The sequence below is a fragment of the Crotalus tigris genome, unplaced genomic scaffold (assembly GCF_016545835.1).
Source record: "Crotalus tigris isolate CLP2741 ecotype Arizona unplaced genomic scaffold, ASM1654583v1 scf7180000024308.805542, whole genome shotgun sequence".
NCBI classification, from domain to species: Eukaryota; Metazoa; Chordata; class Lepidosauria; order Squamata; family Viperidae; genus Crotalus; species Crotalus tigris.
The window spans coordinates 50,001-73,990 of record NW_024100480.1 but is presented as its reverse complement, the minus strand read 5'-3'; the positions used below and the strand labels follow the sequence as shown (position 1 = coordinate 73,990).

At 44.0% G+C, this 23,990-nt stretch overlaps 1 protein-coding gene across 1 annotated transcript in view; it reads left to right on the top strand.

The window, feature by feature from the left end:
• Window positions 1-489: 489 nt before the first annotated feature.
• LOC120299688 (collagen alpha-1(XXVII) chain-like) overlaps window positions 490-23,990 on the top strand; it is a 49,143-nt gene continuing 25,642 nt past the window's right edge. Inside the window, exons 1-10 of the mRNA XM_039324748.1 lie at window positions 490-635; window positions 1,843-2,088; window positions 13,412-13,474; window positions 14,504-14,539; window positions 16,701-16,757; window positions 18,201-18,245; window positions 18,439-18,474; window positions 19,487-19,522; window positions 19,722-19,781; window positions 20,923-21,048. Coding sequence (XP_039180682.1) covers window positions 534-635; window positions 1,843-2,088; window positions 13,412-13,474; window positions 14,504-14,539; window positions 16,701-16,757; window positions 18,201-18,245; window positions 18,439-18,474; window positions 19,487-19,522; window positions 19,722-19,781; window positions 20,923-21,048 — 807 coding nt within the window. The 5' untranslated portion in view covers window positions 490-533. The remainder of the gene's footprint in view (window positions 636-1,842; window positions 2,089-13,411; window positions 13,475-14,503; window positions 14,540-16,700; window positions 16,758-18,200; window positions 18,246-18,438; window positions 18,475-19,486; window positions 19,523-19,721; window positions 19,782-20,922; window positions 21,049-23,990) is intronic.

The window sequence follows — 23,990 nt, the reverse complement described above, 5'->3', positions numbered from 1 at the left end:
ACAGCCTGGACAATTCCTATTGGCTTTTGAAAGCCAATAGAATTAGACTCTATTCAAGAGAGTCTATTCTATTGGCTTTCAAAAGCCAATAGAATAAAAGGGAGTAGCACAGCTAAGGAAAAGGGGGAAAAAATGGCGGACTGCATTGTTTGGCGACCCCCGTGAAATGGTCATTCGACCCCAAATGGGGTCCCGACCCACAGGTTGAGAACCACTGGATTAAATGAATGGTTGAAACTCAAGGGCTACCTGTCGTTTCCTTAGCCTGGTATCCTTCAGAAGACTACAGCTCCCAGCATTCCTAGCTAACATACAGTACTGTGAAGGAATTCTGAGTAATCCCAGCAAATCTGGAAGATGCCTTAACTCTGACAATTCTCATTATTTTCTAGTTCAGATCTGGCTGGGCTTTCTTTGGTGGTAGAACAGGATCAACCCCCATTTTCTACTTTTCTTTTTATTTTGTTTTCAACTTGTAGCTGGCTCTGTTGAAGGAACTGACGGACCTCCTTCTGCAGGGCGGGGTACAAAGGATGGCCCCCCAGGTTGCTGATGCCAAGAAAGAAAAGGAGAAGGGGGGAAAGAAGAAGAAAAAGCAGCAACAGCAGCAAGGATCACCCCCCCAAAACTCTACGGTGAGGGTCTCAGGCACCTCTGGCCCCGGAAGTGGATATTGGAGTTTGGAGGTGGTGTGGGTTCCGAAAATCGTTCCCACTACCATTTTATTGTTATTTTATTATCAGTAAGAGGAGAGGAGAGGAGACAGGGAGGGAGGGAGGAAGAGAAGGAAGAAGAAGAGGAGAGAGAAGAGGAGAGGACGAAGGAGAGGAGACAAGGAGGGAGGGAGAGAGAAGAGGGAGAGGGAGAGAAGGAGGAGAGGAGAAGGAAGGAGAAACGAGAGAAGAGAGGAGGGAGAGGAGAGGAAGAAGGAGAGGAGAGAGGAGAGCAGAGCAGAGGAGAAGAAGAGAGGGAGGGAGGAAGAGAGGAGAAGGAAAGAGAGGAGAGGAGAGGAGAGGGAGGGAGGGAGGAAGAGAAGGAAGAAGAAGAGGAGAGAGAAGAGGAGAGGATGAAGGAGAGGAGACAAGAAGGGAGGGAGGGTGAGAGAAGAGAGAGAGGGAGAGAAGAAGGAGGAGAGGAGAAGGAAGGAGAAACGAGAGAAGAGAAGAGGGAGAGGAGAGAGCAGAGCAGAGAAGAGGAAGAGAGGGAGGGAGGAGAAAGAAAGAGAGGAGAGGAAGAGAGGGAGGGAAGAAAAGGAAGAAGAAGAGGAAAGGAGAGGAGAGGATGAAGGAGAAGAGAGGAGACAAGAAGAGAGGGAGGGAGAGAGGGAGAAAGGAGAAGGAAGGAGAGAGGAGAGAAGAAAAGAGGAAGAGAGAGAGAAGAGGAAGGAGGAGAGGAGAGAGGAGGGGAGAGGAGAGGAGAGAGGGAAGGAGGGAGGGAGGGAGAGGAGAAGAAAGGAGAATGGTGGGGAGAGGAGGGGAGAGGATAGGAGAGGGAGGGAGGAGAGGAGAGAAGAAGGAAGGAGAATGGAGGGGAGAGGAGGGAGAGGGGAGGGGTAAGGGTGGGGGAGAGGAGAGAAGAGAAGAAGAGAGAGAGGACAGGAGAAAAAAGGAAGGGAGGGAGGGAGGGAAAGAAAAAAGAAAGAAAGAAAGAGAGAAAGAAAGAAAGGAAAGAAAGAAAGAAAGAAAGAAAGAAAGAAAGAAAGAAAGAAAGAAAGAAAGAAAGAAAGAAAGAAAGAAAGAAAGAAAGAAAGTCTTGGATAGAAAATCTTTCTCACAAATACTGTTGTCATTTAAAAAAAAAAAATTCCTCAGGCTCCTAAACTGCATTTTCACGTTGTGTTAGGTTGTTACTCCAGAAAGCCTTCCCTCTACAAGCAGTCGTGAAACACAGGGGTTTGTGATGTCTGACACAGCAACCAACTCCCAGAAACCGGAAGAGCTAGAAGTTTGGAAAACGACCGACATTCCCACAATCCCCAGCAGAGCGGAACGTCGGGATGGAAGCGGTGCGCCTTCTAAAACGGTCCCTCAGGATACGGAGGAGGCAACGAGGTTCCCCAGCCGATCAACTCTGAGGAATCCGAGGAAGGTAAAGTATCCCTACGGCCACTCTACATCTCGCAGGACGACAGGGAGTCCTCGACTTACGACCACAACTGAGCCCCGAATTTCCATCGCTAAGCGAGACAGGTGTTACGTGAGCTTGGCCCCCTTTGACCTTTCTCGCCACCGTTGTTCAGCGAATCCCTGCCGTCGTGAAGTTAGTAACCCGGTCAGTAAGTGAATCCGGCTTTCCCCCGTTGACTTTGCTTCTCAGAAGGTCGCAAAAGGGGATCGTGTGACACACACACACACACATACACACACACACACACCAGGACACGGTGACCGTCGTAAATGTGAGCCAGTGGCCAAGGGTCCGAATTTTGATCACATGACCACAGGGACGTTGCAACCGTTGTTAAGTGTGAAAATTGTCGTAAGTCGAAGAGACGGTGAGTTCTAGTTCCACCTAGACATGAAACCCAGCTAGGTGACTTTGGGCCAATCACCAGGAGACGGTGAGTTCTAGTGCTGCCTTAGCTATGAAAATTAGCTGGGTGACTTTGGGCCAATCACTCTCACTCAGCCCAACCCACCTCACAGGATTGTTGTTGTGGGGAAAATAGGAGGGGCTCGTGTGTGTGTTCCTTGTCTTGAGTTATTTGTATATATAATAAAGGCAGGATACAAATCAATAAAGGAGGGATAAAAATAAAATAATAAAATAAAATAAAATAAAATAATAAAATAATAAAATAAAAAATAAAATAAAATAAAAAATAAAATAAATAAAATAAAATAACATCTGATGTTCACCTGAGGTAATTTTTGCGGGCAATAAAAAGGAATTCTTTGTCAGCAGTTATTGCAGCTTCCACTAGAGGGCAGTCAACGCATAGATCAAGTCAGGCTCAGTCATTTTTTTTAAAAAAAGGGTTGATTTTGTTCCTACAAAGATTCATGTAGCAATCGGGTGATAGGATCCACTCAAAAGCGGCAGCGAATGGAGATCATGAGGGATCCTACTGACATTTAACAACCTCCCCAGAGGATTCCTTGTAGAAAGAAAGAAAGAAAGAAAGAAAGAAAGAAAGAAAGAAAGAAAGAAAGAAAGAAAGAAAGAAAGAAGGGAATGAGAAGAAAGAGGGAGGGAGGGAGGGAGGGAAGGAGAGAGAGAAAGGAAAGAACGAAGGAAAAAAGAAAGGAAGGAAGGAAGAAAGAAAGAAAGAAAGAAAGAAAGAAAGAAAGAAAGAAAGAAAGAAAGAAAGAAAGAAAGAAAGATTCCAGCTTTGCTGTCTTAACTGATGGACCCCCTTTACAGGGAGTCCTCAACTTATGACCTGATTCTTTATTCTATTCAATTTGATTCTTTATTCTATTCAGATTCTATTCTATTCTATTCTATTCTATTCTATTCTATTCTATTCAGATTCTATTCTATTCCATTCCATTCCATTCAATTCTATTCCATTCCATATTCTATTCTGTCCTGTTCTATGTTCTATGTTCTATATTCTATGTTCTATATTCTATATTCTATCTTTCATATTCTATTCTATTCTATTCTATTCTATTCTATTCCATTCCATTCCATTCTCTTTTCTATTCTTTTCTTTTCTGTTCTGTTCTGTTCCGTTCCGTTCTGTTCTATTCTTTATTCCATTCCTTTCTATTCTATTCCATATTTTCTACTCTATTCTATTCTATTCTATTCTATTCTATTCTATTCTATTCTATTCTATTCTATTCTATTCTATTCTATTCTAATGTAGTTGTATTTATTCACCTGCCCAATTCAATCAACACTAAGTGGCTTATCATACATAAACAAAACCAATTTTTAAAAAACACCCCATAAGAAGACAGGAGTTGATTAAACTAATAAATACCCCCCCAAAAATGGCACACACCCCCAAACTCCCATAAAATAAAATACAAAGTAGTCCTCAACTTGCAGCAGTTTGATTTAGTGACTGTTCAAAGTTACAACGGCACCGAAAAAAGTTGATTTATGACCCTTGTAGCAGCCCCCACGGTCACATCCTCAAAATTCAGCTGCTCGGCAACTGACTCGTACTTATAACGGTTGCTGTGTCCCGGGCTGGGTTGTGGTCATACGCCGAGGACTACCTGTAAAATAAATGCCCAAAGTTTCCCTTGTACTGCACGAAGGTACGGAGCGGTGACTGTGAAATAAAAGCTTGAAAATTCTCCCACGCAGCCCACCTTGTCACTAAATAAACAGGACAAATGCCACCGTTCACCTATTTTTCTGAATTTTCTCTGGGGTTGACACACACCCCCTTTTTTTCCAAGGAAAGATAATGGCTAATATTATCTTTCATCAACGTGTCAACCTGGAACGAAGTGAACGGATTCAGTTGTTGGCGAAGATCTTTGATCGTCCTCTTTTCTCGAGTTTCAAGAACAAAGATGGACAAGGGGGTCTTTTTCGAGGAAGATCAGATCAATGAAAATTGCTCGTGCGAAGGAAGAGGATGGCAGACAAGACCCTACTAAGTGATCAGGCTATTTCGATGTCCGTCCAAGAGATTGACAGGTTTTCCATCCCCTTCCCCCCCCCCAGGGTGCAGTTTTCGTAGCCAGACTTGAACACCCTAAAAAAAAAAATTAGAACAGTTAACCAGTGGAACAACCCGTCTCCAGAAGTTGTGAACGCTCCAACACTGGAAGTTTTTAAGAAGAGACTGGACAGCCGTTTGTCTGAAAGGGTAGAGGTTCTCCTGCCTCAGCAGGGAGCTGGACTAGATGACCTCCAAGGTCCCTTCCAGCTCTATTCTGTTCTAAAAAAAAATAATTCTTTAATGATTCTAATAGACAACGAAATGGCTTTCCCCCTGGTTAAAAAAAAACAATATTGCTGTGAAAGCTGGATTTGGGGGTGGGGTGGGGGAAACCAGAGAAAGGACAGATTTGAAGTAGGATTTGGAGAGGATTATTAAAGTCTTGGCTGTGGTTTCTTCTCCAAGTTTTATTTCAATATCACCACGATGTAAAAAAGATGTTGAGACTCTGTAAAGAGTGCAGAGAAGAGCAACAAAGATGATCAGGGGACTGGAGGCTAAAACATATATAATGAACGGTTGCAGGAATTGGTTATGTCTAGTTTAACGAAGAGAAGGACCAGGGGGGACATGACAGCAGTGTTCCAATATCTCAGGGGCTGCCCCAGAGAAGAGGCAGTCAAGCTCTTCTCCAAAGCCCCTGAAAGCAGGACAAGAAGCAACGGATGGAGACTCACCAAGGAGAGAAGCAACCTAGAACTAAGGAAAAACTTCCTGACAGTGAGAACAATTAACCAGTGGAACAACCTGCCTCCAGAAGCTGTGAATGCTCCAACACTGGAAGTTTTCAAGAAGAGACTGGACAGCCATTTGTCCGAAATGGTATAGGGTTTCCTGCCTGAGCAGGGGGCTGGACTAGATGACCTCCAAGGTCCCTTCCAACTTTATTATTATTATTATTATTATTATTATTTCTGAACGTTTCGTTACCAAACCAGGTAACGTCATCAGCACGATGTCCTTGTTCTCTTCTCCTTAGCTTATAAATGTCTTGGATTATTAAGAGCATGAGGGAAAGTCAAGAAAAAACAGTGATTCCGTAGGAGAGATACAGGGAGTCCTTGCCTTACGGCCGTTCATTTAGTAACTGCTGAAAGTTACAACAGACATACGACCACGTTCCAACCTTACGACCATTGCGCCATTTCCCCACAGTCACACGATCAAAATTCGGATGCTCGGCAACTGTTTCATATTTGTGACGGTTGTAGTGTCCCGGGGTCATGCGAACACGTTATTGTGACTTTTCGTTCAAGCAAAGTCAATCCGTCGCTAAACGAATTGTAATAAGTCAAAGACTGCCTGCATTGCATTCAGCCACTCTAAATGTTCTGGGAGATGCCCTTACTTCTGGTTTTCATCTGGGGCCTAGAACACACTCGACTTGAACCGTTTAGTGACGGTTCAAAGTTACAACAGCGCTGAAAAATTAACATAAGACCGTTTTTCATCCCCGTGATCCTGTGACCCAAACTCAAACACTTGGCAACTGGCATGTACTTATGCCGGTTGCTGTATCCCGGGGTCACGTGGTTATAAGCTGTACAACTCCAGAAGCAGTGAATGCTCCAATACTGGAAGTTTTGAAGGAGAGACTGGACAGCCATTTGTCTGAAATGGTGTAGGGTTTCCTGCCTGAGCAGGGGGTTGGACTAGATGACCTCCAAGGTCCCTTCCAACATTATTATTATTAATTATTATTATTATTATTAACTTGTACTGTGCACAGATTCTAAATCAGCGGTTTCCAATCTTTCTGGGCTCGAAGACCGGAGGAAAGGAGAGCAGCTTCAAAATTGGTGTGCATCAATGCACGCGCGGGGCCACACACACGGCCACAGCACTAGCAGCCCCATTCATGCATGCAGCATGCGCCGGTGCTGTGCGCATGTGTGAACAGCCGTGCACCATCAGGGCAGCTAGTGGCCCGTTTGTGCAAGTGCAAATGGGCTGCGCAAATTGCCCGGGCTAGCGCTACATGCACAAATGGGCTGCGGACACCTGCCCCGCGCTAGCATTCCCGTTCGCGCCCACGCGCATGCTGTGGGCACTAGCGTGAATGGGGGGGACATGCATGCCCATGTGTACGTGCACCGGCCAGCTATTTCTGCGTCTCGCTGGCCAAGAGCAGAGTATAGGCTGGGGACCCCTGCTGTAAATCTATTTTTAAATAAACACTTGGGCTACCTATGAAACCAGAGCAGGGAAACCTTTAATAAGGAATAGAATTAAAATCAAATTCAGCCACTCCTGGCGCCTGTTTTGAAATGAATGGCGAGTCAATTAAAAATCAAAGCAGAGGAATCCAGGGAGTTTGTGGTGGGTAGAAATGTTTGTTTTTAAATTTCTCCCTCGCCTGTAGTCGGTGAGATGTTTAAAAATAAATCTGCATATTCGCTGGTTAGTGGAACATTAATAAACATTTGCTCCACCAGGCTTGGGCCCAGCAGAATCTGAAGTCTCTTTTGAAGCCAGGGGCAAATTTCTCAAGCCCCCCACAAACATTGAGGGGAAAAAAAAATATTCTCCTCTTAAGTAGGATGACCTAGAAAAGCTCTCTCATTGTAATGTCCCCAAAATATGCTTTTGCAGTCTGGCTCGTGGTTAACTTTATTGTTTATTTATTTTATTTCTACCCTGCCTTTATTATTTTTACAAATAACTCAAGAGGTGGCAAACATATCCGACACAATTTCTTCCTTCCTATTTTCACCACCAGAACAATTCTCTCAGGTGGTCTGGGCTGAGAGAGAGGGACTGGCCCAAAGTCACCCAGCCGGGTTTCATGGTTAAGGCAGGACTAGAACTCACAGTAACCTAGTGATTGGTCCAAAGTCCCCCAGCCAGCTTTCATGCCTAAGACAGGACTAGAATTCACCGTCTCCTGGTGATTGGCCCAAAGTCACTGAGATGACTTTTATGCCTAAGGCGGGACTAGAACTCACCGTCTCCTGGTGATTGGCCCAAAGTCACCCAGCTGGCTTTCGTGCCTAAGGCGGGATTAGAACTCACTGACTCCTGGTGATTGGTCCTGGTGATTGGTCCAAAGCCCAGCCGGCTTTCATCCCTAAGGCGGACTAGAACTCACCGTCTCCTGGTGATTGGCCCAAAGTCACCCAGCCAGCTTTCATGCCTAAGGCAGGACTAGAACTTACCGTCTCCTGGTGATTGGCCCAAAGTCACCCAGCCAGCTTTCATGCCTAAGGCAGGACTAGAACTCACCGTCTCCTGGTGTTTGGCCCAAAGTCATCCAGCTGGTTTTCATGCCTAAGGCAGGACTAGAACTCACTGTCTCCTGGTGATTGGCCCAAAGTCACTTAAGCCAGTTGTCATGCCTAAGGCAGGATTAGAACTCACCGTCTCCTGCTCTCTAACCTAGCGCCTTAGACCAACGTGCTGTCTGCTCATCTGTGCAAGAAACACTTCTGTGCATTTATTCTGGTCCCTTCCTCTGCAAAGAACAAAAGATAAGATGCAATCAAACCAGATCAAAAATGGATTGCAGCCGTTTTTCTCTACCTCGACAAACTTAAGACATGGCTCTTAAGCAGCTTCCTAGGGTCATGTGATCACCTTTGGCCAGCTTTTGCTGGCCAAAAGAGAGTCCTCGACTTAGAACGGTTCATTTAGCGACCATTCAAAGTGACAACGGCACCGGGAAAAAAATGACGTATGACCGTTTTTCACAATTTTTGCAGCCTCCCCCAGGGTCACGTGAACCAAATGGCAACTGACTCGTACTTATGAACGTTGCTGTGTCCTGGGGTCATGTGACCCCCCCTTTTGTGACCTTTGGATGGGGAAAATCCACGGGGAAACCGGATTCACTGTGGCCAGCAAAGTCATAAACGGGACAAAAAAGCACTTTCACAAATGTCTCGCTTAAGAACAGAAATGTTGGGCTCAATGGTGATCGTACGTTGAGGACTACCTGTATACACCAGCCCACATGTGGGTCATGTGATCGTGAGGAAACTAACGGTCGTAAGTGTGAGGACCGCTCATAAATCTCTTTTTCAGGGCTGCTGTCCCTTCAAAATGGTCACTAAACAAATGACTGTCAGTCACGGACGACCTGTAGGTATATTAGCCCTAGTTTTTTGCTCCGTCTGGTCTCTTTTGATTTCTTCTTATCTTTTGTGACCGAATTGAAAAGACGAGATAAAATAATCCCTTCGCTTTCCTCATCTCTCCGGTTCCAGAATTATGGCGTGGGATTTTTCCACTCGCTCTGTCCAAATAACCTGTTCAGTGTCTGAAGAGAAGACTTGGAGAATTGAAGGCGCAGATTTAATCTCTTTTTCAAACAGCCCCTGGGTGGGTCTTTCTTCATTTTCCGAATCCAATATCAAGGAATAATTATCAATCTGAAATGGGCCATAAACGGCCGCCTTTCCACCCGCGAGGTCCTCCTTTAATCCTAATTTTGGAGGGGTTTAAATCGCGATTGGTGTCTGGTGGCCAGTGCTTACTAGATGGGAGATGAAGATCGAGTAACTTTCATTAATTAGCCAACCGTTTTAAATTAAACCCGGGGGCTATAAAATAGACCTTTGCTGCTATTGATTTATAGAACAATTGGTGACGATCAGCTTTTTTTTTGCATCCAGCATCTTCAAGATGGTTAATTTCCCCAGCAAGGAAAAGTGGTACAACTTTTCTGTTGCTAAGTGAAACATTTATTAAGTAAACTTTGCCCCCTTTTACGACCTTTCCTGCCACAGTTGTTAAGTGAATCACGGCGTTTGTTAACTTAGCATCAAAACGGTCGTTAAACAAATCCGGACTTCTCCCAGTGACTGTGCTTGTTGGAAGGTCGCAAAAGGGGATCACGTGACTCCAGGACACGGTGACCGTCGTAAACGCGAGTCGGGTGCAAAGCCTCTGAATTCTGATCACGTGACCCTGGGGACGCTTGCATTGGTCGTTAAGGGGGGAAAACGGTCATATGTCGCTTTTTCCAGAGGCGTTGTAACTTTGAGCAGTCACTAAACGAACCGTCGTAAATCGAGGACTAGCTGTCTTGATAGGAAATTCAGTTTTCATCCCGGCAACCTAGCACAAGTATAAGTTAGGAAGTTTTGCTTTATTCTTTTCTAAGTTTAAAGCTGGGGGGGGGGAGAGAAAAAGCTCACGAAAAGAAGTTTATTTTTAAATGCCTTCTTAAGGGCAAAGCCTCCTTAAAAGTACCTGACAAAGACTATTGGGGAAAGTGTCGCTTAAAAAGATTGGGGGGGGGGGCAGGAGGAATTTACCTTCATTACGGGAAATTTTATAGAAAGGCCAGTTGTTTTACCGGTGAACTAAAGGGAAGAGGGTTTTTTTTTTCCTTCCAATTGTTCTTCTTTCACAATAATAAATCTAGGGGATTGAAATGCTAAACTTATAATGGATTAAAATGGGCAGGCAAGGGGAGGGCAGGGCAGGAGAGAAGAGGAGAGAGAAGAGGGGAGAGGATAGTTAGGAGACAAGAGTAAGGAGGAAAATAACAGGAGAGGAGGGGAGGGGAGGAGAGGAGAGGGAAAAAACAGGAGAGAGAAGAGTAAGGAGAGGAGAGAGGAGAGGAGAGGAGAGGAAAATAACAGGAGAGGAGGGGAGAGGAGAGGAGAGGAGAGGAAAATAACAGGAGAGGAGGGGAGAGGAGAGGAGAGGAGAGGAGAGGGAAAAAACAGGAGAGAGAAGAGTAAGGAGAGGAGAGGAGAGGAGAGGAAAATAACAGGAGAGGAGGGGAAAGGAGAGGAGAGGAGAGGAAAATAACAGGAGAGGAGGGGAGAGGGGAGGAGAGGAGAGGGAAAAAACAGGAGAGAGAAGAGTAAGGAGAGGAGAGAGGAGAGGAGAGGAGAGGAAAATAACAGGAGAGGAGGGGAGAGGAGAGGAGAGGAGAGGAAAATAACAGGAGAGGAGGGGAGAGGGGAGGAGAGGAGAGGAGAGGAGAGGAGAGGGAAAAAACAGGAGAGAGAAGAGTAAGGAGAGGAGAGAGGAGAGGAGAGGAGAGGAAAATAACAGGAGAGGAGAGGAGAGGAAAATAACAGGAGAGGAGGGGAGAGGAGAGGAGAGGGAAAAAACAGGAGAGAGAAGAGTAAGGAGAGGAGAGGAAAATAACAGGAGAGGAGGGGAGAGGGGAGGAGAGGAGAGGGAAAAAACAGGAGAGAGAAGAGTAAGGAGAGGAGAGAGGAGAGGAGAGGAGAGGAAAATAACAGGAGAGGAGGGGAGAGGAGAGGAGAGGAGAGGAAAATAACAGGAGAGGAGGGGAGAGGAGAGGAGAGGAGAGGAGAGGGAAAAAACAGGAGAGAGAAGAGTAAGGAGAGGAGAGGAGAGGAAGAGGAAATAACAGAAGAGGGAGGGGATTAGGGGAGGAGAGGAGAGGAAAAAACAGGAGTAGAGAAGAGTAGGAGAGGAGCGAGGAGAGCGAGAGGAGAGGAAAATAACAGGAGAGGAGGGAGAGGAGAGGAGAGGAAAATAAACAGGAGGGAGGGGAGAGGAGAGGAGAGCGAGAGGGAGGGAAAAAACATAGGAGAGAGAATAAGAGTAATGAGAGGAGAGAGAGGAGAGGAGAGGAGAGAGAGGAAAATAACAGGAGAGGAGGGGAGAGGAGAGGAGAGGAGAGAAAAAATAACAGGAGAGGAGGGGGAGAGTGAGGAGAGGGAAAAAACAGGAGAGAGAAGAGTAAGGAGAGGAGAGGAGAGGAAAATAACAGGAGAGGAGGGGAGAGGAGAGGAGAGGAGAGGGAAAAAACAGGAGAGAGAAGAGTAAGGAGAGGAGAGAGGAGAGGAGAGGAAAATAACAGGAGAGGAGGGGAGAGGAGAGGAGAGGGAAAAAACAGGAGAGAGAAGATTAAGGAGAGGAGAGGAGAGGAAAATAACAGGAGAGGAGAGGAGAGGAGAGGAGAGGAGAAGAGAGGAAAATTACAGGAGAAGAGAGGATTGGAGGAAGAAAGAGGAGGGGGAGGTAAAAAACAGGAGAGAAAGAAAGTAAGGAGAGGAGAGAAGAGGAAAATAACAGGAGAGGAGAAGAGAGGAGAGGAAAATAACAGCTCAGAGAGCACCAAAAACCCACAGTTGCCCTCCTCCTCCTCCTCCTCGCAAATCCTCCTTCCTTCTGGAACTGATGATGTTCCCTAGTTGGATCATGAAACGTCTGCAAGGAAATAACCAAGCTCAAAAAGCACCAAGGATCCCACAGTCCTCCTCCTCCTCCTCCTCCTCCTAAGCATTGATTATGTTATCTAGTTGGGTCATGAAACATCTGCAGGAAAACCACCCAGCTCAGAGAGCACCCAGGACCCCACAGTTCAACCCTCAGCCACAGATATTCTCTTCTATTTGATTTGTGTTCAGACCAAGCCTTCCTCCCCCCCCCTCCAGCCACAATTCCTCATTTAGAATCTAACATTTCATATATGGCATACCCCCTCTGGCTAAAACTGCCGGTCCTGACTGGAAACGGGGAGACGCAAGAGCGGTGCGTAATATACACAACAGCTACCTCATCCACCAACTGTATTGTAGGTTGCAGAAGGCCTATTCAACTGAGCTTGACTGCAAAGGCGTTTAAACCAGTTTTGGTCACCACAATCTCAAAAAGATGTTGAGACTCTGGAAAGAGTGCAGAGAAGAGCAACCAAGATGATCAGGGGACTGGAGGCTGAAACATATATAAAAAAACAGTTGCTGGAATTGGGTTGGTCCTGTTTAATGAAGAGAAGAACGAGGGGGGACATTAGAGCAGTCTTCCAGTATCTCAGGGGCTGCTCCAAAGAAGAGGGAGTCAAGCTATTCTCCAAAGCATCTGAAGGCAGGACAAGAAGCAACGGATGGAAACTCATCAAGGAGAGAAGCAACCTGGAACTAAGGAGAAACTTCCTGGCAGTGAGAACAATTAACCAGTGGAACAACCTGCCTCCAGAAGCGGCGAATGCTCCAACACTGGAAGTGTTTGATTGGACAGCCCTTTGTCCGAAATGGTATAGAGTTTCCTGCCTGAGCAGGGGGTTGGACTAGATGACCTCCAATGTCCCTTCCAAACTCTGTTATTCTGATGATAGATAGATAGATAGATAGATAGATAGATAGATAGATAGATAGATAGATAGATAGATAGATAGATAGATAGAGATAGAGATATGATATATGATATATATCAGACAGCCACTTGTCTGGAATGGTAGAGGAGAAACTTCCTGACAGTTAGAACAATTAAGCAGTGGAACCACCTGCCTCAAGAAGTTGTTAAGAAGAGACTGAACAGCCGTTTGTCCGAAATGGTATAGGGTTTCCTGCCTGAGCAGGGGGTTGGACTAGATGACCTCCAAGGTCCCTTCCAACTTTATTATTATTATGGATCATTGCACATTCAGCCAGATGTTCAGACTGGATTTGGTATTTTGTCTACCTATCGAGTCCTTACCAAGGACCTGGGATAGGCAGATGTGGATGTTGTTGTTGTTGTTGTTGTTGTTGTTGTTGTTGTTCTTCTTCTTCTTCTTCTTCTTCTTCTTCTTCTTCTTCTTCTTCTTCTTCTTCTTCTTCTTCTTCTTCTTCTTCTTCTTCTTCTTCTTCTTCTTATTCTTATTCTTCTTCTTCTTATTATTATTATTAAACTGAGGTAAGCCTCTTCCCGCCAGCAGGAAAGGGAAGCTGGTATCAAAGCATGAAGCATCCTCCGAGTTAGGAGAACAGTGGAGAAAGGGCACCCAGTTGTAAGAATTTCGCCTTCCTCTTCCCAGTCCAGAAATCCTAAATTTGCTTTTCGACAACTCTGTGCGTTCTCGTTGTGCGTCCACAGGTCCGTTCTCCCGGGGATCTTCAAATTGGGGGACCCTCAGTAGGACGCTGGTGGAATTACGGGGTGAGTATCAAGCAGCGCTGTCTCTTTCCCTGAAGCTTAAAGAGGGGAGTAGAGCATCCACCTGCCTCATCTTCATTTTTTTTAAAAAAAAAAAATTTATTATGGCCTTTAAGCCAGCAAATAGCAACTTGAAGGAAACGGGGGAAGAGCGAAGCAAAATGGAGAAACCAAAATAAGCATATGCAGCAATACATCTTAAATCTTTTCTTTTTTAAAATCAGTTTGTCACACTTTATTACAGGGGTCTTCAAACGTGGCCCCTTTAAGACTCGTGGACTTCAACTCCCAGGATTCCTCAGCCAGCCCTCAGGGCTGGCTGAGGAATCCTGGGAGTTGAAGTCCACGAGTCTTAAAGTGGCCACGTCTGAAGACCCCCGCTTTATTAGATTATAGAATAAAATAGAAAAAATACAAAAGCCAATGGTGGAGCGGGAAAAGAGGAGAAAAGGTGAGGGGCAGAGAAGGGACAAAGAAAAGAAACAGCTGTTGGCTTCCAACTTCCTCTGTTGCAGTAGACCAGTGGTTCTCCACCTGTGGGTAGTGACCCCATTTGGGGTCGAACGACCATTTCACGGGGGTCGCCAAACAACGCAGTCCGCCATTTTTTCCCTCTTTTCCTTAGCTGTGCTCCTCCCTTTTATTCTATTGGCTTCTGAAAGCCAATAGAATAGACTCTCTTGAATAGAGTCTAATTCTATTGGCTTTCCAAAGCCAATAGGAATTGTCCAGGCTGTCTCTGCCCTGCTGAGCCCGCCAAAAGTCCCATTCTGCAAACGGTGCTGCACCAGTTGAGTAGTCCTTGACTTACGACCGGTTGGGGGTCGCAGCATTAAAAAGGTTGAGAACCACTGCAGTAGAATAAAATATTAACATCGGACCTCACCTTTCTACTTTTCCACAGTAGTAGAAACTAGCTCTTTCTATAACAAGTCCATCGAATCAGTCAAACCCCCAATCAAAGTTTCGTTGGTTTTTTCCCCCACCTCAAGTACAAAATACAAAATACTCATTTATTCGTTTTTCTTGCAGCCTTATCCTGGACCTCAAGGAGCAAAGAGGATTAAGGTAATCTTTAGGAGAAATGAAAAAAAAAATAAATAAAAATAAAATCAGCGTTCCTTTCAGAGTGTAAACTAAGGCAACAGCACAAAGCCCCAACTAAGTCCTGAATTCTTGACTTCCCATTTTCTTATGCTGAGATAAAGAAAAGAGAAAAAAATAAATAAATCAAGGGAGAGCCATTACTGTTTCCCCTAACTGAGCGATGTCTTCTCTCTGCTTTTCTGCCCTTTTCATCAATGGAAACCATTTGCTGTCTTTCATTAAGCGTGAACATTTGCAGTGCTGGTAAGGTGTCAAGTTCTCAACAGAGGGATGGCATCAGGATCAATGGTCATGAAACGTCTGCAAGAAAACAAACAAGCTAGAAGAGCACAAAGAACTCCATAGTTTTTCTCCTCCTCCTCCTCCTCCTCCTCCCTTCAAACCCCACTGCCTTCCAGCACTGATGATATTACCTAGTTGGGTCATGAAACGTCTGCAAGAAAACAAACAAGCTAGAAGAGCAATAAAGACAACCTTTTATTTCTAAGAGTCATCCATTCTTTTACCCATGTTAATACGAATGCTTGATAATATAAAACCCACTCCGGTAAACCAAATCCTCCATTTTTCTTGGCATCTTGTAGCATTTTCATCTTAATTCTAGCTTTCTTTCCTCACCAAACAAATTTCAAGACTAGTGAATTTAAATCTTTAAAAAAAAAAATTCACAAGTTTTATAGGCATTGTTTGAAATAGAAATAAGATTTTCGGTAGTACATTCATTTTCACGATGGCAATTCTTCCTAGTAGTGACAATTGCTTGTTATATCTGGAGGGGCATGATTTACAATTGGGGTGCCACGCCTTTTTAGGGTATGGGAAACATAAAGTTCATAAATATTTCCGAAATCATTATATAAGAAATGCATTATTAACAATATGGGAAAAAAAATAAAAAGTAAAATATATTTGAAAATAGAAGAGCACAAAGAACTCCACAGTTTTCCTCCTCCTCCTCCTCCTCCTCCTCCTCCTCCTCCTCCTCCTCCTCCTCCTCCTCCTCCTCCTCCTCCTCTCCGCAAACTCCTCTCCCTTCTAGCACTGATGATGTTACCTGGTTGGGTAAAAAAACGTCTGCAAGAAAACCATCAAGCTCAGAGAGCACCAAGGACCCCACAGTCTTTGTCCTCCTCCTTCTCCTCCTCCTCCTCCTCCTCCTCCTCTTCCTCTTCCTCCTCTTCCTCCTCCTCCTCCTCCTCTCCACAAACTCCTCTCCCTTCTAGCACTGATGATGTTACCTGGTTGGGTAAAAAAACGTCTGCAAGAAAACCATCAAGCTCAGAGAGCACCAAGGACCCCACAGTCTTTGTCCTCCTCCTTCTCCTCCTCCTCCTCCTCCTCCTCCTCTTCCTCCTCTTCCTCCTCCTCCTCCTCCTCCTCCTCCTCTCCGCAAACTCCTCTCTCTTCTAGCACTGATGATGTTACCTGGTTGGGTCAAAAAACGTCTGCAAGAAAACCATCAAGCTCAGAGAGCACCAAGGACCCTACAGTCTTTGTCCTCCTCCTCCTCCTTCTCCTCCTCCTCCTCCTCCTCCCTCTCCTCCTCTCCTCTCTTCTCCTCTTCTCCTCTCACTCCCTCTCCTCCTCCTCCTCTCCGCAAACTCCTCTCCCTTCTAGCACTGATGATGTTACCTGGTGGGTCAAAAAAACGTCTGCAAGAAAACCATCAAGCTCAGAGAGCACCAAGGACCCCACAGTCTTTTTCCTCCTCCTCCTCCTCCTCCTCCTCCTCCTCCTCCTCCTCCTCCTCCTCCTCCTCCTCCTCCTCCTCCTCCTCCCCACAAACTCCTCTCCCTTCTAGCGCTGATGATGTCACCTGGTTGGGTAATAAAATGTCTGCAAGGAAACCAACCAAGCTGAGAGAGTTCAACCCTGAGATACAAAGATTGTCTTCTGTTGGTTCTCACATTACATCCCCGTTGCATATTTGCCCTGGGCAGCCCGCGTTTGACACACCCGAGAATTGTGTCTTCAGTCTAGGCTTAGTATGTGGTAGGAACCCAGGCACATTTCTGATTTTTTTTCCCTGGCTTCGTTCAATAAAGCAGTCTGAGGTAAAACGGGGGGGGGGGGATCTAGAACATTCCTAAAAATAACACAAGCGACGATTTCTGTCTTTTAGAAGGAAGGAGAACCAGCCTCGGTGGGTCTTGATTCTGCGTGCCTCCGAGGTCAGAAGGTCGGTGTGCTTGTCCATTACGCAACCCGTGCGTTCTTGAGCAGGAGACTTCAGGGAGTGGGGGGAAATAATCAATTCACGCTTCCCTCCGAGGGCTTCAGCCAAAATTTGATGCCTCTGCAAAAGCTGGCCAGAACTGACCTTGCATTCTTTTCCTTCTCAGAAATGCTATCTGGAGGATGTGCTCAACAAAATCAAGATGGTTGAACTTTAAAAAATGTAGAACAATTCACCAGTGGAACAACCTGCCTCCAGAAGTTGTGAGTGCTCCCACACTGGAGGTTTTTAAGAAGAGATTGGACAGCCATTTGTCTGACATGGTATAGGGTTTCCTGCCTGAGCAGGGGGTTGGACTAGATGACCTCCAAGGTCCCTTCCAACTGTTATTCTATTCTATTTTATATGTTCTATTCTATTCTATTCTATTCCATATTTTTTATTCTTTCCATATTTTCTATTCTATTCTATTCTATTCCATATTTTATATTCTATTCCATATTTTATATTCTATTCTATTCCATATTTTTTCTATTCTATTCTATTCTGTTCCATATTTTTATTCTTTTCTATATTTTCTATTCTATTCTATTCTATTCTATATTTTCTATTCTATTCTATTCTATTCTATTCTATTCTGTTCTGTTCTGTTCTAAAAACCAGAAGGCACTTCATTCATGCCATCAAGATCGCCATCTTGCTTTTGTTGACCAAAAACACCCCTGGGTCAAGGCAAAGAGCTTATCTAGGTCACCTTCCTGAAACCTGAGTTCCGTACTTGACCCTTATGTTCAGAAGGACCGAGCTAGTGGCACCTTTGATCAAGTGATCTCTGGACAGGCCCTACCAATGAATGGAAGGATTTTGAGGGTGTATTCAGGGTCCATGGGTCAGCGAGAGACCTTGTGGCTTCATTCTGACAACACCATAAGCTTAGTTCTGCCTTTGCTATGTCTTTTGGGCTTCACGGGTTGTGTGAATGCATCCCTTTGGGCTTAACCTGTGGCTCAGTATAGAGTGTGGGGTATCATCTTACAAATCATGTTGTGGTTTGTCGAGGTAATGGTTTAATAGCCAAACAGCTTATGCAATGATGTAAAGTAATATAAGGTGGATGATGCAATGATAGGAATGACTCAGCAGGGTCTGTGTCTCTTTAAGAGCAAGCAGGGTCTGTATCCCTTTAAGAGCCTGAGTATAAAAGGGAAGGTTTTGCTGGAGTGTCTCTCTCTCTCTCGTCCGTTTTCCTGCTGTAACTGCTGTGTGTTGGAGTTTGCTGTATTACCACGTGTATGTATACTGTCCCTGGTGCATATTGTGGATAGTGTAAAATAAACCACCATTTAATATAGACCACTGTTTACTGTATTTACTCCTGGGTTATCTCAGCGCAATAAGACTGTGCATGCTCTGACATGGTTGTTGGTTTTCTTGTGTCCATTGCAGGGAGAAAAGGGCTTTCCTGGAAACAAAGGGATCAAAGGTGAAAAGGTATGTTTCTAACAGCATTCTGTTCTACTCTTAAGTCACTTTTTTCAATGATGTTGTATCTTCAGTCATTAAACAAACTACCTTCATATCTAAAGGTCCAGAGAGAAAAGTCCGGGAAGATGGTCAAATGTGTATGATAAAGTTGAATTGGCAGCCAGGTAGAATAGATTCAGACTTTTGTTTCTTCTTTCAGGGAGACCCAGGAGAGGCAGGAGAAGCAGCTGTGAAGGTAAGCATCAAAAGGAGGAGGAATGGTGTGGCAATTTGTAGGAGAAGAGCAGGCGAAGTTGGAGTGGTGGAGTTAAATGAGTCATTAGCCTAGAGTAGTTACGTTACCACAAACAGTTCAAGTTCAACTCCTCCTGAATTCAATTTATACATAAATAAATATATATAAAAATTTGGGCTATGTGTGGTAACATAACTAATCTAGGCTAATGGTTCATTTAACTCCACCACTCCAGCTCTGTATATTTATTTGTTTTCGTAGATGTTCACAGGTATAGTTATGCAGGTCTTGGCGTATTCGGGTCTTTTCCCGTGTTCTAGGAGCACGAAGCCGAAAACACCAGCCTGAAGATGATGAATGGGACTTTGTCGAAACGTCGCCAACACACTTCCAATTTTACGTGGGAGAAAACCCGAATAACCAAAGACCTATGTACAAACACCCGCGAACACCTCAGAAAACATAGATAGATAGATAGATAGATAGATAGATAGATAGATAGATAGATAGATAGATAGATCTATATCTATAGATATAGATATATACAGATATAGATATAATAGAGATAGATAGATAGATAGATAGAGAGAGAGAGAGAGAGAGGTAAAGGTAGATATATAGATATATGCACATACACATACACATACATATACACATGTAATCCAGCTAATTTATTTATTTGTTTAGTAATTTAATATAACCTCCCATCTATTATCTGTGATAATAGTGTGCTAAGTTTAAAATAAAACAAAACAATTCAATAATAATAATAATAACCAACAACAACAACAAAACCCCAAATTGTTAAAACTCATTACAAAACAGTTACTCTGGGAAGGTAAAGAGCTGCGTACCAACTGCACTCTCTCCTTCCTTGGGAAATCCCCCATGCTGCTGCTATTCACCGTTTGCGTCTAATCCAGAGCAATACATACTCTACCGCAATACGTCAAACCAAACGTGCGTCACCCTGAGGACTAGAGACTTTACCTTTTACTTTTGTGTCTTCCAGGGAAGCAAGGGCAGCGACGGCGAAGTGGGTCAAAAGGTAAAGGAATTGGGTTTTCGAAGGAGGGATTCTCCCTGTGTGTGAGGAAGGCAACCCCGTTGCAAGTAGCCAATTTAAGGGAAATATTCAATTTGCCAGCCTGGTTTGTGCCCTATGTTAGGCTTCTCCCAGATTTGGGGGTGCCAATTGCCAATGACTTGACGTGTCCTCTTTTTTTTTTCCTTCATCTACTTTCAAGGGAGAACCAGGGATTGGTTTCCGGGGTCCTGTAGGGCAAGCTGGCCCTCCTGGACGTAAGGTTGGTAGAGTAAAAAGCTTGTGTTTTTCACGATGGAGACTGGGCACCTAATTCAGGGACTCAGGGAGACCCCAGAAGGGGGTCAAAACAACCAGGGTAGCAGTCATTGCTTGTTAAAAAAGGGGAGGGGCTTCGATTGTAGGACAGTGACCACCCTTTGGACTTTTTTTTGACAATATTCCGCATCTGGTGAAAAAAAAAAACATTAAAAGGATGGAAAGTTCATCCTGTCCAATTGTGATTTCAAACCCTGAAAATAAGTATGCCGCGTGGTTCCTTCCAACTTTGTTATTTTGGGTATTGGGTGCTAACAACCAGCTAACCAAATCAGCAAGAAAACCACCAAGCTCAGAGAGCACCAAAGACCCCACAGTTAATAGAATAGAATAGAATAGAATAGAATAGAATAGAATAGAATAGAATAGAATAGAATAGAATAGAATAGAATAGAATAGAATAGAATAGATGGGATGGGATGGGATGGGATGGGATAGAGTAGAGTAGAGTAGAGTAGAATAGAACAGAACAGAACAGAACAGAATAGAATAGAATAGAATAGAATTACAGAATAGAATTACAGAATAGAATAGAATAGAATAGAATAGAATAGAATAGAATAGAATAGAAATAGAATAGAATAGAATTACAGGAATAGAGTAGAATAGAATAGAGTAGAGTAGAGTAGAGTAGAGTAGAGTAGAGTAGAATAGAAAATATCGGATGGGATGGGATGGGATGGGATGGGATAGAATAGAATAGAATAGAATAGAATAGAATAGAATAGAATAGAATAGAATAGAATAGAATAGAATAGAATTACAGAATAGAATAGAATAGAATAGAATAGAATAGAATAGAATAGAATAGAATTACAGAATCGAATAGAATTACAGAATAGAATAGAATAGAATTATTCTATTCTATTATTGTCACTTCGAATGCACACTAATCAGCATACATTAAAATGAGCTTTCGTTGCATTCCGCTCTCCAAAGGCCGCCCCCTCCAATATACACTACATAAACACATTCAACCTTTAACCACAAACTGTCTCTTCTTGGAAGATGGTAAACACCACAGAACTTTATTCCACCCTACTTTCTTCCCAGGGTGATTGATCTTTCCACTTCCTTTCCCCCAGGGCGAACCTGGAGCACCAGGGCCTGCTGGAGCACAAGGTGTCCAGGGAATCCGGGGTAATCCCGGTACACCAGGGTCCCAGGGAGAAAGGGGGGCCCCAGGCCCACCTGGAGCTCTTGGGCAAAAGGTAAGGTAACCTTTGGGGGTCACAGTCCCAGGTACCCAAATCTCACCTGTCACCGAGCCGCGAATGGCAAAGAAATAAGATTCTCCCAATTCTCTTTGTAATTCCCAATCTTCCTGCTTTCTGATCAAACTGTTCCCTTGATTTAATCCTTCTCACTGCCCAGAGTGAATCCATTGTTGGTAAAAGTACAGTAGAAAAAAAAAAAAAAAACAACCAGGGGCAAGAATCGTATTTGCACAATATTGGAAAAAGAAATGATTTTAAAAATATTAGAATGTGCAGAAACGGACATTGAGCAGCGGGTTGGACTAGATGACCTCCAAGGTCCCTTCCAACTTTTTTATTATTATTATTATGGATCATCGCACAGTCAGCCAGATGTTCAGACTGGATTTGGCATTTTGTCTACCTATCGAGTCATTATTATTATTATTATTATTATTATTATTATTATTATTATTATTATGATCATTGCACAGTCAGCCAGATGTTCAGACTGGATTATTATTATTATTATTATTATTATTATTATTATTATTATTATTATTATTATTATACTATCAGACTTGGGACTTGTTCTACCAATGGATGGAGAAAAGACTAAAAGATTAGGAATTAAATTTGTATTCTTGAATAATAAACTCAGACCACACGTCATTGCGTAAGTGCTGTGGAGCTGTAGGGAAAAATTAATAAACATTTTACAAAAAGAGAAAAGAAAAAAAATCTGGGGCCGCATCTATCCCACTCCTATCCCCCCAGGCCAACACCCCCCCCCCAAGCCAAATTTATTATGGTGAGAATCCAAATAGATAAGACATGCATCCTGAACATTAGATCTTGTGATGAATTGTGATAAAGGGAATTGGGGTTATTTAAAACTTGGAAATTATAAACATGAAACGTTAAATTTAAATATTAACGGGAAACTAAAAATTGGGAAAAACTAATTAGGACATTGATTGTCTATAAAGATTGAATGTTAAAACAACCCAGATACGTATAAGCTAAAAATTATTGATAAACATAAGAAAGCTATTTTTTATTTAATCGCTATAATAACAATGGTATTAGTTTAAATATGAGACCGTAAAATACCAAGGGGAAAAGAAGGGACTTATTTAATGTGGTAGTTTGAGATCTGTACTAAAGATACTTGTATGTTATTGAATTATCGATTAACCCAGCCGCCACGTTGCTTTTTAAATATTGAAATGTAAAAATAGAAAATCAAATTTATTCGAATAAAACCAGAAAGTCTGACTTGGCTCCATCCAATATCCAGTAGGGCCGCTCAGAAAAACTTTTATCTCTGAAAAAGGGGGCAGGCAAAAGGAACTTCTTGCAGGTTGGAAATATAAAGGTAGCTGAAATCCACGTGGGCTTTTTTTTTTGAAGGAAGAAAAAGAGTGTTTGTTATGTCACGGAACAAGGCAGCATGAAAAAAAAAAGGGAACAAAGCAATCCTGCGGGTGAAATTGGAAAATGGACGGAGAATTATCTTCCTGTATTATTCTGAGACAGGCTATTACTGGGTCAGGCAGCATTTTCTAAGCAATCTGGACGCTGAATCCAGGTTAGCGTGACCCAGCCCTGTTCCACAGAATAAAAAACAAGTTAGTGAATCCAAAAACAGGCCTTCTTCGAGCGGAAGGAGATGTAGGATTCTTTGGCCAGCCTCGGCTGGTCTCACAATTCACAACTCGGCTGATTTCGGGGGCTGCCCCAAAGATGAGGGGGGGGGAACAATCTCTTCTCCAAAGCACCGATGGAAGCGACAGATGGAAAACTCACCAAGGAGAGAAGCAACCGGGAACGAAGGAGGGATTTCCTGACAGTGAGAACTAAGTGAGAAATTTGTTCAGTGAATTTTGCCTCGTTTTACGCCCGTTCTTGCCACAGCTGTTACGTGAACCATTGCAGTTGTTGAGTTAGTAACTAGAGATGGGAAGGCCTGGGGGGAAAAAAACTGAAAAAATAGGGGGGAAAAACAAGGGTTTTTTTCCCCCATTATTGTCCAAACGGTTGGTCATTTGCCTTCTTTTAGAGCAGCGGTTCTCAATCTATGGGTCGCGACCCCATTTGGGGTCAATCGACCATTTTTCGGGGGTCGCCAAAGGCGGCGATCCGCCATTTTTCCCCCTCAGGGGGCGGCGCCGCGCATGCGCGCCGCCGCCATGCGCGCGGCACCACACATGCGCAGAACGTTTGTGTGACGGGGGTCGCCGTCACACAAACATTGAGAACCACTGTTTTAGAGAGTCGTTGAGACCACTTGGAGGTTTGCCTGTGTCCTCATGGTCACCTGAGTGGTGCAAATGGGTGTGGAGCCTTCTTGGAACTCCTGATGGCATCATCTATCTCCAGAAGCGTCTTCAGCTCTGACTGGATGGTGGGGAGTGGAAGGATTTATACTCCTTGCAGACAGCTGGTCATTTGTATTCTTTTAGAGGGTCGTTGAGGCCACTTGGAGGTTTGTCTGTGTCCTCAGGGTCACCTGAGTGGTGCAAATGGGTGTGCCAACCCTTTCAGCCATTCCAAGAAGGCTCCACATCCATTTGCACCGCTCGGGTGACTCTGAGGACACAGGTAAACCTCCAAGTGGTCTCAACGACTCACAGAAAGAATGCAAATGACCAGCCGCCTGCAAGGAGTATAAATCCTTCCACTCCCCCACCGTCCAGTCAGAGCTGAAGAAGCTTCTGGAGATAGATGATATCATCAGGAGTTCCAAGAAGGCTCCACACTCATTTGCATCACTCGGGTGACTCTCAGGACGCAGGTAAACCTCCAAGTGGCCTCAACGGCTCTCAGATGAAGGCAAATGACCAGCCGTCTGTAAGGAGTATAAATCCTTCCCCCACCATCCAGTCAGAGCTGAAGAAGCTTCTTGTATGAGAAGCGAAACATCTTCAGAGGAAAAACAGGAAAGTCCTGGAAAA